This window comes from Portunus trituberculatus, chromosome 35, assembly GCF_017591435.1.
Source record: "Portunus trituberculatus isolate SZX2019 chromosome 35, ASM1759143v1, whole genome shotgun sequence".
Classification (NCBI taxonomy): domain Eukaryota; kingdom Metazoa; phylum Arthropoda; class Malacostraca; order Decapoda; family Portunidae; genus Portunus; species Portunus trituberculatus.
In genome coordinates this window covers 2,191,673-2,207,609 of record NC_059289.1, presented here as the reverse complement: position 1 = coordinate 2,207,609, position 15,937 = coordinate 2,191,673, and the positions used below count along the sequence as shown (strand labels likewise).

The 15,937-nt window shown below is 41.3% G+C and overlaps 1 protein-coding gene across 3 annotated transcripts in view; it reads right to left on the bottom strand.

The window, feature by feature from the left end:
* Positions 1 to 1,425: 1,425 nt before the first annotated feature.
* LOC123513149 (sodium-dependent dopamine transporter-like) overlaps positions 1,426 to 15,937 on the bottom strand; it is a 61,702-nt gene continuing 47,190 nt past the window's right edge. For all 3 annotated transcript variants that reach the window (XM_045270064.1, XM_045270062.1, XM_045270063.1), the window contains 5 exons: positions 15,290 to 15,527; positions 13,932 to 14,160; positions 10,192 to 10,292; positions 7,900 to 8,076; positions 1,426 to 6,738 (listed from right to left, as the gene is read on the bottom strand). In XM_045270064.1, the coding sequence (XP_045125999.1) occupies positions 6,619 to 6,738; positions 7,900 to 8,076; positions 10,192 to 10,292; positions 13,932 to 14,160; positions 15,290 to 15,527 (865 nt within the window). In that variant the 3' untranslated portion in view covers positions 1,426 to 6,618. The remainder of the gene's footprint in view (positions 6,739 to 7,899; positions 8,077 to 10,191; positions 10,293 to 13,931; positions 14,161 to 15,289; positions 15,528 to 15,937) is intronic.

Genomic DNA, 15,937 nt, shown 5'->3' with positions numbered 1-15,937 from the left:
CTCTCAGTCTCGAATGCGCAGCACGAATGAGGAGTGCGTAACAGAAAACGTGCATTTTTTTTCTCCTTTCATTGGTAGACTTGTACATTCACCAAACCGATAAGCAAAAAACGCCCATTAGATAGAGAAATGACCTTATCTTCCTCATACACCCCTGATCAACACTAACACTATGATATCTAGATGGAAAAAAAATACTGATATGATACTCCTGATATGATAACTTTGAAATGAATGATATGCTAAATGCAGCTGGGTAAATTTAAGATAATATAACTATCAGTCGTATTTCTTCCCAATGCAGTGACGATAGTGCGATAGTCAGAGTAGTAACAATGATGGGAATATCTAGTAACTTAGTAATTCAATGATAGGATGTGAGTTTAAGAGTGACACACCTTTTTTTCAGCAGTGGAAGATGTAGCGCACTAGTATTATCGTACCCAGCGCCGTGTTATCTTGCTACAAATTGACGGAAGGAGAGGAAATGAAAGAGTGAAGATTGGAGAAGCAAGAATGGTAAGTAAGGAAAGGTAGAAAGACAGGGAGGAGAAGGAAAAGAGAGGAATAGTTACGAACAATCACACACACAAAAAAAAGAAAGAAAGAAAGAAAAATAAGAAAGAATGGGAAACAAGAAACGGTAGAAAGACGGGAAAGAAAAGGAAAAGAGAAGAATGGTTGCGAACACACACACACACACACACACACAAAGAAAGAATGGGAAACAAGAAAAGGAAAAAAAACGAAGAGGAGAAAGAAAAGAGAAGAAAGGTCACGAACACACACACACACACATACACACACACAAAAAAAAAATAAATAAATAAAAAAAGAAAATAAATAAATACATAAAACAGTAGACGAGGCACAAAAAAAATAAATAAATAAATAAATAAATAAACTGTAAAAGCAATCACTTAACCAATTACCCATCACCCTTTGCTACTTCCGCGTGACCTCATTACTAGGAGGACCAGGAACCATTCAGTCAGTCAGTCAGTCGTAACAGGTGGCGCTGGAAGACCTTGTTTTTTTTACACTGACATGACCCTCGCTATCTATTTATTGATCTATTTCTTTTTATTGCAAGGTGGAAATTAGTTTTTTTCCCTTATGTTTTTCATCCTTCATGTTTGTGTCCCTGGTGAAAAGTGAATGAAAAAGAAGGAAACAAATATAAAAAGAAATAGAGAAAGAAAGGACGAAGGAAAAGAAATAATAGAAAGAAGAGAAAAAAAAAAAACGAAGAAAACGAAGATGAACAAGAATATCAAGAACAAGGAAAAAAAAAACGAACAACAACCTCGAAAAACACAAGAAAAAAAGTGGACAAGAAATACACCATAACAAAAAAACAAGAACAATAAGAAGAACACAACCTACCGCCCTTCATCGGTGACATGTGCACAATAAAACGCGAGGTAGTAATGTGAGGTTTATTTGACGGACAAGCACGAAACGGATGTGAACTGACAGGACAGTGATGCCTCTTGACACGTACTGTTGGGGGAGAGGGGGGAGGGGGGAGAGGGAAAAGGGAGATAGAAGGGGTAGGGGAGAACGGGGGAAGGGGAGGATAGGAAGAGGAGACGAGGCTTGGAAACAATGAGACACTAAGAGTTACAGAATCCGTGTTTCTCTTGTATATTGACTTACACTAACCCCATGGTGAGGATATGCTCTTTTCGACCTTATACTCCGGGTACAGCAGGGAGGAATGTATGGCACGCACGCCCTCGATGTGGTCAATGTGGGGCACTACAGTAAAGTGTCGATGAGTCTTCCTAAGCTCAGAAGTTGATTACGGACTTTGATTTGGCTTTGTTTCAGGAACAGAAGGAAGGTGAAAGGAATGTATCGACGAAGAGTGACAGTCAAGACGGCTAATAGGTTTCATTTAGATTCAAGATGCAGGAAAGAGAATTGCATTGATAAAGTGTTCAGTTCGGAGTAAGATAGCGTGAAGATTAGTGTGTTTGGAGGAAATACGATAAAAACTGGATTTCCGTAAACAGTTTTAAGCTCAAATATTAGTTAATTCCTAAGACAGAAGGGAAAGATGCGCATAGACGTTTTCTGACACTCACACGCACACGCGAACACACACTCACACTACCTATAATCCAGCAGGAGGGAGGAGGCCTGGCCCGCTTGACGCAGGGGCGGCGAGGGCCTGGCCAGCGGCGCCTCCCACTCGCCTCCACACAACATCAAGGAACACCACCACGGCGCCAGGCTCCCGCACCCTCCGGAAGCGCCCAGGCCATCCCGTGCCGCCCTCAGGTACGCCCTACACCATCAGACATGGGGGCACGGTGGCAGCCATGGTGAATGTCAACCATATCTAACTGTTCAGAATTACAATGGGTATTTATATTTTGTTTCCCTTGAGATCGTGGCTGCGACGGAGGCTTTCAGCAGAGGGCGTGGGCGGCGTGGCGTCGTGGTGGCGTGGCACGTAACAAACCCCTTCGATATGGCTGCTGCTAGGCCTCCGCTGCGCTAAGGCGGCGAGGGCCTACTGATCAAGGCTTTGTTTGTACCAGTTGAAGCTAAACCTAGTGGACTAACACGCTAGCATGGCCGAGTCCGGGGTGGCTCTCCGGGGTGAGGGCAGGAGGTTGTGGCGGCGGCAGCGGCGGTGGTGATGGTGGTGCACACATTCTCAAGGCTGCACCACCTCAAATATCAACACCACCACCAGCACCACCACCACCTCTCCTCCCTCACCACGAAAAATGACTCCCAGAACGCTATATATCTCCAAAAAAACAAGATCTGTCAACGAGAACAACTGTAGAACATTGTATATAATTTCAAACAACCTCACTCACTCACTCACTCACTGACACACACACACACACACACACACACACACACACACACACACACACACACACACACACACACTTAAACAACGAACAGTTTTCTCGGAGCACCCTGGGCCGCGCCACTGGCTGGCTGGCGCGCCCTGAGACACCTGCGCGGGTTGTCCACTGCCCCGCCAGCCTGACAGGTGGCGAGGAGCAACACCACACCACGCTGACTCCAACATGAGGCTAAGCTAACAACACAAACAGCGCGGCGCCATCACGCGACGCTTCCACAACTGATAAAAATCCTTCGTGAGCTGCGGACGCCGACGGAGGAACGGAAGCGGGGAACCACACTGTACATGTACAAGACACGTAGAATCGCTGATATACTCGTATGGATTCTTACACAACTTCTACTACCTACTACTTTACACGCTTCCGACATTTATAAGCACTGTTTAACGTCCGCCAACACTTAGGCAAGCACTTGGATTCCGTTTGGTAAGACCCCCGGGGGCACTCAGGCGGACCCGGGGTGGTCTTGGTGAGCCGTGTGATTCAAGGACGTGGCCGCGTGTCCTGGTGACCACCAGTCCCCCACGCAGCCCCAGGACGCAGCCTGTACACACACCAGCGCCGCGACGCACCTCATTTCACGAGAACCAGGGCAACTCTACCTCTTCCTCATTCACGCGCACTCCACGAACACCAGCGTTCCCTTACGAAAAATAACTGAGGTCTGTGAATAAACTAAGGAAATTAAGATACACGAACAGCGGCGCGATGATCTCTCAAGTGTGTAAGGTGAGGACGCCACGAAACTTGTGGTCCTGTTCCTGCAGCGAGAATGGCCTGTTTATTTACCCTCGAGAATTACTTGCTGCTTTACGATATTTGAGGTAGTGTAGTAGTAGTAGTAGTAGTAAAAGTAGTAGTAGTAGTAGCAGTAGCAGTAGCAGTAGTAGTAGTAGTAGTAGTAGTAGTAGTAGTAGTAAAGATGACGAATAGAAATAGACAAAAATAGTAGCAGCGATACCGGCCGTCGTTCTTATAGTAATAATAATAATAATAATAATAATAATAATAATAATAATAATAATAATAATAATAATAATAACAATAACAATAGCCAGACTGCACGGGACCGGCCTGCACAGTCTTTAAGCATAGGTGGGCGTCTTCTAGCAGGACAGCACGACCTTCCTTTCTCAATCCTTCCCATCCTGCTGCTCACCTCTGCACCTCCACCTCACCTCACCCTTGCGACTCTGCTCTTAATGCTAACACTTGAACAACACTACTTCTTATCTCCTAACGCTATATACAGGTACAGATTAATAAATACACCACAACACGCTAGCCACGCACGCTACGGTACACGCTACAGCTACGCCATCAGGCAGAGAGTGAGCCAAACCGTGAAAAAATACAAGATCTCGTATAAATATGTATGGACACCTGTATGATAACCTAGAGTTGTATATGTGATTAATATTTAGTTCTAACACTACGTCTGGGTTACACTTGAAGGTCCTACGACACGACACCGAGCAGTACTGGTGATGCACGAACACCTACCACTGTCGCAATACTCGTGTGTTCGCTCCTGGAGAATCGCTAAGCTTTTACGACTAATTGCAAGGAAAAACACGTGAACTCTTTGCGTCTCTGAGCGTCGTTTGCCACCGCCTTCTTGTCTTACTGTAAAGCAAATCGCGATATTTCATTAGCTTTATGTCACTGTTTGTTTTGTTATATTAAGAGAACTTCGAAGGTACTGGATAAATAAAGCGACTGACACGTAGCGGCTTGCACAAAACAGTAACCAACTTTATGAGGGAAGAAACAATTGCATGATTTTCCTTCTTCTCACGGCGGCGACAGGAACACTGGCAGAGTATCGCTTTCAAACTACTGAGCTGCTTAATATCCTAACACCAAGACTACGCTACTTTACGGCATTACTTACGCGAATACACACCACTAGTCAGACCTGGGAACATTACTAATCAATGACTTCATTAATCAACGACTTTTTTTTTTTTTTTTTTTGTCTTTCACTGACGCACTAACACACAGACTAGAAGCTACAATGGAGTTACTATAGAGTGTCTTTCCCTGGGTCGCGCACACTGAGGCGAGCAGCTCACGTGTAGCAATTCACGTGCATTTCATTCACGACGGCCCGGAAAGAATGAATAAATTACAAGCGCATTGAACGAACATATTAGATAAAAACTAAACAAAATAAAAAAAAACGAAAAATATTTAAGAAAACTATAGTATAAAATAACGCGAAGGAAAAAAATCACATCGCTCTAGCCATAAAAAAAAACAGTAAAAAAAAAAAAAAACAAGAAATTAAATTGTAGGGAATGACCAATAATTTCCCTAACTGTTTGCTATTTTTCTTCCTTTCTCACATTATATACCCTTGAATGCACCTCCCCTTGCTGTCTTTTGCCTTCCCACCGTGGAGGCTCCCAACACAACACCCTGACACGTGATTCTCCAAACGCAACACTGACAAACGTTATCCTCACATCCCTGCCACTCTCTCATTTCAGTCACTTGCTTCTAATTCCTCTTCTTGTCACGACCAGTCACGTGGGCGCTAATTCGCTCCCTTACCGAACCTTACTGTACGGCATAGAAAGCTTCATTCAGCAGACTTACTTGATGATGTACGGAACTAATCATCTCTCTTCTCTAGGTGATAAAATTTGCTTCGTTGTTTCTTTTCAAATGTCCCACAAACACCAGAGCAAAATTATGAAAAAAAAACTAAATCCGGCGTTTTTTCAGTCATATCTCTTTTTTTCCCTTTAAGTGATATTTGCTTCGTTGCTTCTTTTCAAATGTCCCACAAACACCAGAGCGAAATTATGAAAAAAACCTAAATCCGGCGGTATTTTTTTTCAGTCATTCCTTTTTTCTCCTTTTAAGATGTGATATTTGCTTCGTTGCCTCTTCAAAGCGTCCCACAAACACCACAGCGAATTCTACAAAACCCACCACGAATCCAGTGCTTTCATTTCCACACAGTCGGAACGGATACTTGCGTTACGATATTAGTCAAAGGAAAGAACTATGAGAGCAAGAACAACTACACTTGACTACACACTACACATCACACAGGGGAGGAAGGTTATAGCTACACCCTCTACGCTACCAATTACACTGTTACCGGGATAGAGCTAACTAGAGTGACACAAAACCCACATATAAACGTGTCCTATGACTTGAGAATCCACTCGCAAGGGCTATACAGAAAATTATCCTTCATCCCGCGCGTCATAACACCTTACAGGAACCCAATCAAACTTCAATCCCACTGGTTAGTCCTAAAGTGGCGACAGGGGCACGACTCAAGGTGGTATTAGTAGAACTCTGCTGTGAAAACCTTCGAGGTGTTGCTGCTTATGCTCTGCTGCTGATCCTGGTGGCTGCTGAGCGCTGACGGCACACACACACACACGCTTTCCAGGTTTGATATGGTGGGTGATGAGAGGGTAGGGTGCAACGACCAGGTGTGGGCGAGCAGGTGTGGCCAGCAGGTGTGTGTATAGCCTGATGGGACATTGCTCGCCATCAAGGGTGTGGTGTAAATGGTATTGGGGGCAAGGGTGTGGTGTGTGGTGTCCTAAACTTAAGGGAGAGTTTAGTGCTGTGTACGTGTGTTATGGGTTGTTTCGTCGAGGTAGACACAGGACGAGAGGACAGGTGTGTGTGTGTGTGTGTGTGTGTGTGTGTGTGTGTGTGTGTGTGTGTGTGTGTGTTGTGTTGTGTGTGAGCCGCCCTACACTTGGTCAGGGGCCGGCGTGTCTGAGTTTAGCATAATCTGGTTTGCCTCCGACCTGACGCCATTACCCACAGACACCTGCTGGTCCCTCCACGGCGTCGTCAGCGTCTTGATGCGCTGGGGGGGGAAGGAAAGAGATTGAAGATTATGAGGAACACAGAAAGAGAAAAGGGAAACATGAGATAAAATTATAATTATAGCCAGAGAAAGGAAAGTATGGGAAGATCATAAAGAGAATGGGAAGATTAAGGAAACAATGAGACAAGATTATGAGGGAAACAGGAGAAAAATGAATATGAGACGATGAAAAGAACAGGAAAAGAAAAGGAACAATGAGACAAGGGTATTAGGGAAACAGGTGGAGGAACAGAAACATGATATGATGAAAAGAAAAGGGATAAAAAGGGAACCATGAGACAAGATTATGAGGAAAACAGAGGAGAACAGGAAGAGAAGGAAACATGAAAGATGATGATACAGGGACAGAAAGAACCATGACTAAATAGAAATATAAAATAAAAAAATAAAAAATAAAGATTAAGATGAGAACAGGCTGGTGAATCTTCAGTCAAGCACGAGGAACATAATCAATCAATAACTGAATGTGTAAAACTATATAAAGAGAGACTTAGAAATAAATGTATAGAAAATGATAAGTGCTGGGTCGAGAAGTGAAATAACAGCAAAATGACAACAGCAATGAGAAGTTTGGTATTGGACTTAAGTTTCAAGATTACTGTGCTGTATATTCAACACAAATCAATCAAAAAGTAAATAAAAACTATTTTAATGCTACATATCTTTTACCATCCTTCATTCATTTCGCTATCCTTTACCTCTCTCACTAATAGATAAAGTATTAACTCAAACAGCCAAGCAAGGACCTCAAGCTCTTTTACTGTTTGAAATTCCTTTGTGTTCCTTTATATCCCTTTAATCAATACACTACAAAAAAAGGAGTATATAAAAAAAAAGTGCCCTTCATGCCTTGCCACCGTCCATTAAGGTCATCATCGGATAAATTACCAACAAAAAAAAAGTTGATGACCGTCTTTTGGCAACGAATACCCTTAAAACACTCAATTCTTCACACGGGATCTATTTATCAGCAGGATGAGAGGTAGCGATGGTGAGGAAGGAGGGAAAGAGGACGGATTAAGGAAGAGAGGATAAGGGGACAAAGAGAAGCCAAGTGTGTGTGTGTGTGTGTGTGTGTGTCAGCTACAAACATGACAAAAAATAAAGCACGTTACGATAATGAAGAGCAATCCAACACACCTGAGAGAAGGAGGCGGGTCCAGGGACTTTGATGATCTTGTATATGGCGACGAAGGGAATCATGATCATGGAGGAGCCGGCCATGCCCCAGCCAATCAGGTCAGTCCACCACGGGTACTTCTCTGGGTCGTCAGCGGATAGTGGCTTGTAGGCGATCAGGCCGTACACGATAATCACCTGAGGGAACGTGTGTGATTACAACATACGTGGATCCCTGACTATGAAAACAAATACTGGAAGGTGTATGCAGTTAGAGTATGCAATTAAATTTCTTGAATAGTCTACGTTGCAAGAATGGCTGAATATTACAGATCACGTCAAAAGGCACTAAAGAGACGCCGGAATGAAACCAGAAAAGATGAAATATGGAGAGAAAAACTAATAACAGTTTTGGAAAAGGCAAGATAATAAAAAAAGAAATAATAATACGTATATGAAATGAAAGCCTGACCTCAGATTTGGGGAAGAAAGTCCTTAATAATCAACAACTCGTGTCAAAAGTTTAAAAATGAAGTAAAAATGACAAAAAAAGGAAGAAGAAACATAAGGAGAAAATCTAACCACAGTTTTAGAAAGGTAATATTTTAAAGATTAACACCAAAACCACACACACAAAAAAAGACTATTAATAATCCCAGCGCCCTTACAGCGACCGATCAACGCAGACAATGAGGAAGTAAATATTGTCTTGATAAATACTTACAATAAATTTTGAGACGAAATGGGAGCAATAATTCTTCTTAATAGACAACATACGGGTGGGAATGGAGTGAGGGAGGTGGTGAGGGGGAAAAAAAAGGGAGCTACTTGCGGATGAGATATAAATAAGATGATAAAAGAGGCAATACACATAATAGGATAAAGAAGATCGAAGGGAGAGGTAGGGGTGGGAGGGAGAGGGAGAGGATTAAAGGGACATATGGAGTGTGAAGCGATAAGGAAGAGCTGGAAGGGTAAATAGGGGTAGATAAGATAAATTAATGGATGTAAGAGAGGAAAATCAGAAGTAAGGACAGAGAAATTGATGGATGTAAGAAGAGGAGAATCAGAAATAAGCAGAGAAATTGATGGATGTAAAAAAGGGAGAAACAAAAATGAGGAGAGAGAAGATAAAGAGGCAGTGAGTTATGTTTCATCTGAGGGACTTTTTGAGAGGATTGTTGCCTGAAACTTTTGTGACATTGTTTTAGGTCAGTAATTTTCTTATTTTCTTGTTCAGTTACTGGATTTTTGGTGGGGAACGTAATGTTAGTGGATAAATGAAAGATTGAATGATACAATGAGATATGAGAATAAGAATGAGTTTTTCTATGCAAGAGTGGAAGCCGGGCAAGGGCAACAAAAGATAAAAAAAAAAAAAACTCAACTGAATACCGGTTCCCTTAAAGATCAAAACAGAATTAGCCAAAAGTCTTGGAGAAATGTCTTGAAAGAACTTATGAATATACGTATAAACAAATTAATTAGAAACCTATATCAGAAAGACAGGCATAAAGTAATGAATAAATGAATTAATCACTAACTAATGAACCATAAAAGACACGAATAAGTAAATAAGAACATAAGAAAACAAGAGACTGTCAGACCTATACGTGGCAGTCCCTGTGTGAGCAAAGCTACTTAATTTCATCTTTCATCTCCATCCATAAATTTGTCTAATCTTTTAAATCTCCCTATTGACTCGGCACTGACAACATGATTACTGAGTGTCATGAAAATCTTGTGGGGGGAATGAAGGAAAACAAAAAATAAATTGAAGACAAGAAAGAGGAGAAAAAGATGAGGAAAAACAACGCTGTAAGGTGAGAAAAGAAAAAAAGACAAAGAAACGAAGGACGGAAACAATAAACGAAAGAAAACTGAAAGGAAGAAAGGAGCAGAAAAAGAAACGAAATCACAGAAACGGGGAAAAAAATGTGTAAAAAAAAAAAAAAAACGAAACACGAAAAGAAAAGAAACGAAAAGGAAACAAAAATAGATGAACAAAATAAAAGAACAACCAAACAAAACCAGAAAAAAAACAAAGAAAAATAAAGTTAACGAAACAAAAAGCGAAAAATAAGAAGCCATAAACCACAAGCAAGAGATAAAAAAAAAAAAAAAAAAACAAGAGAAAGAAAATAAATGAACAAAACAAAAAAACAAAACCAAACAAAAGAAAAAAAAAACACCGAAAAACAAAGTAACAAACGAAATAAAAGCGAAGACAAAACAAGCCACAAACCACCAACGAGAGACAACGAAAAATTACTGAATGAATGCTGGACTACACAAGCCACAGTCACTACTCACCCCAATGAATGCCGGAGCGAAGAACTTGAGGCAGGTTCTCCAATAGACACCCGGAGCGAAGCCAATCATCTCCCGAATATCATCTCTCAGCCGGTCGATGCCTGCAGGAGGGCGAAGCTTTGTTACACGACCACCTTCTCTACACGCACTATTGTTATTATCACCAGGTCTCCGTGGGGCTCCAGTAAGACGCTCCGAAAGAAAGTACCAGGTATAAAAGGAAAGGAATGAAAGAATTGCTGGGGGAAAATGTGGAAAAAAGGTATTAGTTGTGATTTTATGTAGGAAGATGAAAGTCATAGGGGTTAGGTTAGGTTAAGTAAGGTGAAGAAAAAAAATTACCAGGAAAAAAGGAAAGGAAAGAAAATGCTAGAGGGAAAATATGAAAAAAGCATCATTAGTAATTTTATGTAGAAAAATTAAAGTAATAGTGGTTAGGTTAGATTAGGTTACGTTAGGATAGGTGATAAAAAAAATGTATCAGGAAAAAAGGAAAGGAAAGAAAGAAAAATGCTAGGGGAAAATGTGAGAGAAAGTTACAGTGGTAAATTTATCTAGGAAAAATTAAAGTAATAGTGGTTAAGATAGGTTAGGTTAGGTTACGTTAGGTGATAAAGAAATGTACTACGAATAAAGGGAAGGAAAGAAAATGCTAGGAGGAAAATATGAAAAACTATCAGTAGTATTTTTATCTAGGAAAATGAAAGTAAATTGGTTAGAATAGGTTAGATTACGTTAGGTTAGGTTTGGTTAGGTAAGAAGATAAAAAAAGCACCAGGGAAAAAGAAAGGAAAGAAGGAAAATGCTAGGGGAAAATATGGAAAAGGCATCAATAACAATTCTATCCAAGAAAAATAGAAGTAGTAGTGGTTAGCTTAGGTTAGATTTGGTTAAGTACTCGGAGTAAAGAACCACGTAAAAAGTGACGGAAGAAAAAAGCTAGAGGAGAAATATGAAAGAAAAGCATCTGTAGTAATTCAATCTATAAAAAGAAAGTAATTAGGTTATGTTCGGTTAGGTTAAGCAAAAAAACATAAACAAAAGCATTTCATATATATGTTAATCTTTTCTCTGTTACTTTTTCCTTTTCTTTTTTATTCTTATTACTCCTTTCGTTACTTTTTTATGCTTCGTTTCTTCTGTTCTTTCGGTCCCCTAATCCTGCAGTAAGTCTCCAGTAGGTCTCCAGGTGCACGAGACTCCTGTTTAGACGTGTATGTGTTTGTGGTGTACTGTGTGCTCCTGAGGCTGGTTTAGTTAATTCGTGGTTTAATAAGATAAGTGACAGGGTGGGTAGGTGAGCCATTGGTGGGTTTAATGAGTGATGTGAGTGGCTGGCTAAATGTATGGGTTGGTTTAGTTAATGAGTCATGATTAGTGATTGATGCAGTGACCGGCTAACTGTCTGGGTTGGTTTAATGATGAGTGACTGGGTTTATGGGTGATTGGTTGAGTGGATTGGTGAGTGTAGGAATTGGCTGACTGGTTTGGCTTACGGGTAAATGGCTGTCTAATTGGGTGACTGATTAACTGAATGACTAACTGCCTGTCTACGTAAATGACTGACTAGGTGATTTATCTAAATGACTGTCTGGTTCCATACTTACTAAATGACTAAGTAACAAAATGGCTGCATAACTAAATAAACAAAACAACTGGCTGATTGCATAACTAAACAAGGGAATAACTGCCTCCACAACTAACTATGAATAATTACTAAACTAATGAATTACGTATCTAAACTACTAATCAATCCCTCAACCGACAATCTCTTCTCGTCTGCCTCTACTCCCCGCCCCCAAAAAAAAAAAAAAAAAAAAAAAAATAAATAAATAAATAAATAAATAAAATCAACCGATAATCTCTTCTCGTCTGTACCTACTCTAAAAATTAAGTAGATAAATAAATAAATAAAATAAAATATAATAAAATAGATAAACGACTGAATAATTAGCAAACCCTTAACTAAACTAACCAACCACAATACCACACAAGCAACCAACACAGTAACAAACTAACACACCACAGTGAACCGAGACACCCATGACCATTACAGCTCCCTGCCTTGCATCCACCGCCCCTCTCTCTCTCTCTCTCTCACACACACACACACACACACACACACACACACACAGAGGAAAAGTACCATAGAGGGAAGATTAAGGGAAAGAAATAAGGGTACTGCAGTAATCCCTTCCCTCCCTAATCTTCCCTAACCCTCTCCCCTGACTCTCCCTGACACCCACTCCCCACGCCCTCCCGTCCTCACGCCCTCTGTATGCCGAAAGGTTCCTTTATAAACTACTTAATGACGGAGGTCTGAGGGAGGTGGACGCCATTATTTTGCTCATATTACCCCGGCAGACCTAACCCCTACCCCCCCTTCTCCCTTCCCCCTTCTTTCTCCTTCCCTCCCATTCCTCCTCCTCCTCCTCCTCTTCCTCCTCCTCTTTCCCATGTGTCACTCCCCCTAAACCCGTCGCGCCATTACTCTCTCTCTCTCTCTCTCTCTCTCTCTCTCTCTCTCTCTCTCTTACTTTTATTTTCGATGCAATGGAGATTCTGAAACACATCTTTTTTTTCTCCAAGGAGGAGGAAGAGAAGGAGAAGGAAGAGAAGGAGGAGGAGGAGGAGGGAGAAGAGAAGGAAGGTCTTGCTTGCTTAAAATTTGAGTTTTTTTTTTTTATTCCTTTCAGTTCCTTCCCTAAAGTTTCCCTCTTTCTTAGCCTCACCCTTCCTATTGAACTATTGTCCTTGTGTGTCCAACTGTCTCCCACACACACTAACGCACTCACTCTCTCTTTCTCTCTTACCATATAGCTGTGATTATTTTTCTCTTCCTACTGTGTTTCTTACCTTAGGCTTTTCTCTTCCCTCAAACTTCTGATTTACTATTTTTGTCTACATTGAAACTAAACCATCTACTAAACACACTCATTCTTACTCTGATTCTGTCTCTCATTGCCTCTATCACTATACATCTTACTCTTAAACCCTTGAGCACCATGGCGGGTTTTCATTTTCATTTTGTTTACTATTTGGTGATTTTATACAGCTTCAGATACTTATGTGTGGGGGATTATATTAGTGGAGACTGGCCATTAATCTTCTGGCCTCCATACACTCGTCCTAATGTCAATAAGATGGTCTAATCGTACATAAATCTCAAGGTAAAAATGTGTCCCAGTATTGAAGAGGTTAATGTACATAACTCGTGTTGATGTTACTATTCTGCTCGCGCCGCTTATAATTAAGTCGCCTGTGTTAGCGCCCAATGAAAAATAAGAGCACATTTCAAATCTGTCACATAGACCTTTCTTAATGTCAATAAAATGGTCTAATTGTATATAAATCTCAAGGTAAAAATGTGCCTTCAGTAATGAAGGGGTTAATCTACCCTTTCCTCTCATCTATCTATCTCTGTTCTTGTTTTCCCTAGTAAATTATGTCTCTCCCTATCTGCTTCTGTATTTCTAACTTCCTATGACTTAACTTCATCTAAGAGGGAGGTTTCAAGACATTTATCCTTTTTTTTACTAACTCTCTCGGACATGCAAGGGGACTGGGAAATAAGTGGTCTTTTTTTTTTCGTTTATGTTGCCCTTGTCCAGGTTTCCCCACAGTCCACAGTCTATAGTACTATGGATGTATCTATCTATAGTACAGTCTCTTACACACATATGCTCTCTCTCTCTCTCTCTCTCTCTCTCTCTCTCTCTCTCTCTCTCTCTCTCTCTCACCGTAGATCCAGGACACCGCTATGGCCTCGCAGAACACGGCAAACAGGATGGAGTAACCGGCGGCGTATCTGTCCAGCACGGTGAACACGTAGAAGCCGCCCTGGGTGCAGCACGCCAGCCCCACGAAGAAGTCCACGGAGAAGAGAATGGCCACGAAAGTCTTGCGGTTCCTGCCGATGATCGGGAACTCGTCGCTTAGAGCCGTGATCACCGCTTCCGACCCGCCGAACTGTAAGGAGTGGATGTGGTGAGTAGTGGACGGTGGGGAAGAGAAGGAAAATTGAAGAGAATGGACGAACTGCAAGGAGTGACATAGTGAGTAATGAATGGCAAAAATGGGAAGCTATATTGATGAGAATGAACGAACTGCATGGAGTGACATAGTGGGTAATGAATGATGAAAATGAGAAGCTAAACTGGTGAGAATAATGAAAATGAGAAGCTATATTGATGAAAATGAAGGGACTGCAAGGAGTGGATGTGATGAGTAATGAAGAGTGAGAACAGGAAGCTAAAATGAACATAGTGAGAGAGAACTATAAGGCTTGAGAAGGTGAGTAACAAGTGATGAGGATGAGAAGGTAATTTGAAAGGAATGAGTGAATTGCAAGATGTTGATGATGAATAACAAATGGTAAAAAAAGGAGCTTAACTAATGAAAAGGAATGATAGTGAGTAACGAAGGATGAGAATGTGAAAAGCTATAATGAAGAAAATGAGAGAACTGCAAGATGTTGATGAAGGTGAGTAACAAAGGGTGAAGAAAAAGGAGCTTAACTAATGAAAGGAATGATAGGAGTAACGAAGGATGAGAATGAAAAGCTATAATGAAGAGAATGAGTGAACTGCAGGATGTTGATGATGGTGAGTAACAAAGGGTGAAGAAAAAGGAGCTTAACTAATGAGAGTGAGTGAACAATAAGACGTGAGATGATGCGTAACGAAGGATGAAATGGAGAAACTGAACTAAAAAAAAATTACCCGCCGAACTGAAAGACGTGTTTTTTTAGATGGGAAGATACGCAATGAATAATTAGAATAGAAAATTACATATCTTTTTTAAATCTGTAGTTTTTTTTTTGGTAGATGAAATGTGATGGAAGTAGAAATTCTCTCTCTCTCTCTCTCTCTCTCTCTCTCTCTCTCTCTCTCTCTCTCTCTCTCTCTCTCTCTCCACTATATATCCCTTTCACTGCAGCACATTACACCACAGAACACGAGAATGAATACAACAAATCAATAAAGAACCAAAACAAACTAAACCACATCAATAAATCACCCATTCACACCATCCCTCTCCCTCTCCCTCTCCCTCACCCTCTCTCTCACTTTCACTCTCCCTCTCTCCATACACGCACCGAGGAGTCAAGGCCGAGAGTGAGGAGCATCATGAAGAAGATAATGGCCCAGAAGGTGGAGCCTGGCATGGTGGCGATGGCTTCAGGGTACACCACGAACACCAGGCCCGGCCCTTCCTCTACCACCTCGTTGATGGGCTTGCCGCTCTTGTTGCTCATGTACCCCAGCACTGAGAAGATCACGAAGCCGGAGACAAAACTCGTGCAGCAGTTGATGAGACTCGTGGCCATGGCGTCTCTGAGGTGGAGCGAGGCAGTGAGGTAGTGGAAGGCAAGAGAGAGGTTTTATCTATTTTTATTTTTGATCAACTGGGAGTAAAATGATTGAAGTATTTAAAGTGAGGTTAATAAAGGTTGGTTGTAGATGGTGATAGTCGTGGCCATGGCGTCTCTTGAGGTGGAGCGAGGCATTTAGGTAGAGAAAAGAGAAAAGCAGCTGTTTCTTATATTCGATCTATTGGAAGTATTAAGAGTGAGGATTTTTAGGGATGGGGTTAGTAAGGTTTAGTTGCAAACGGTGAGGCTTGTGGCTATGGTGTCTGTAGTGCATGGGAGTGGAGGAGTGAGGGATTGGTCTACAGAAAGGAAGGTACATTGATTTATTCACCTATTGGGAATAAAAAAAATAAGTGAAGCATGGATAGGAAG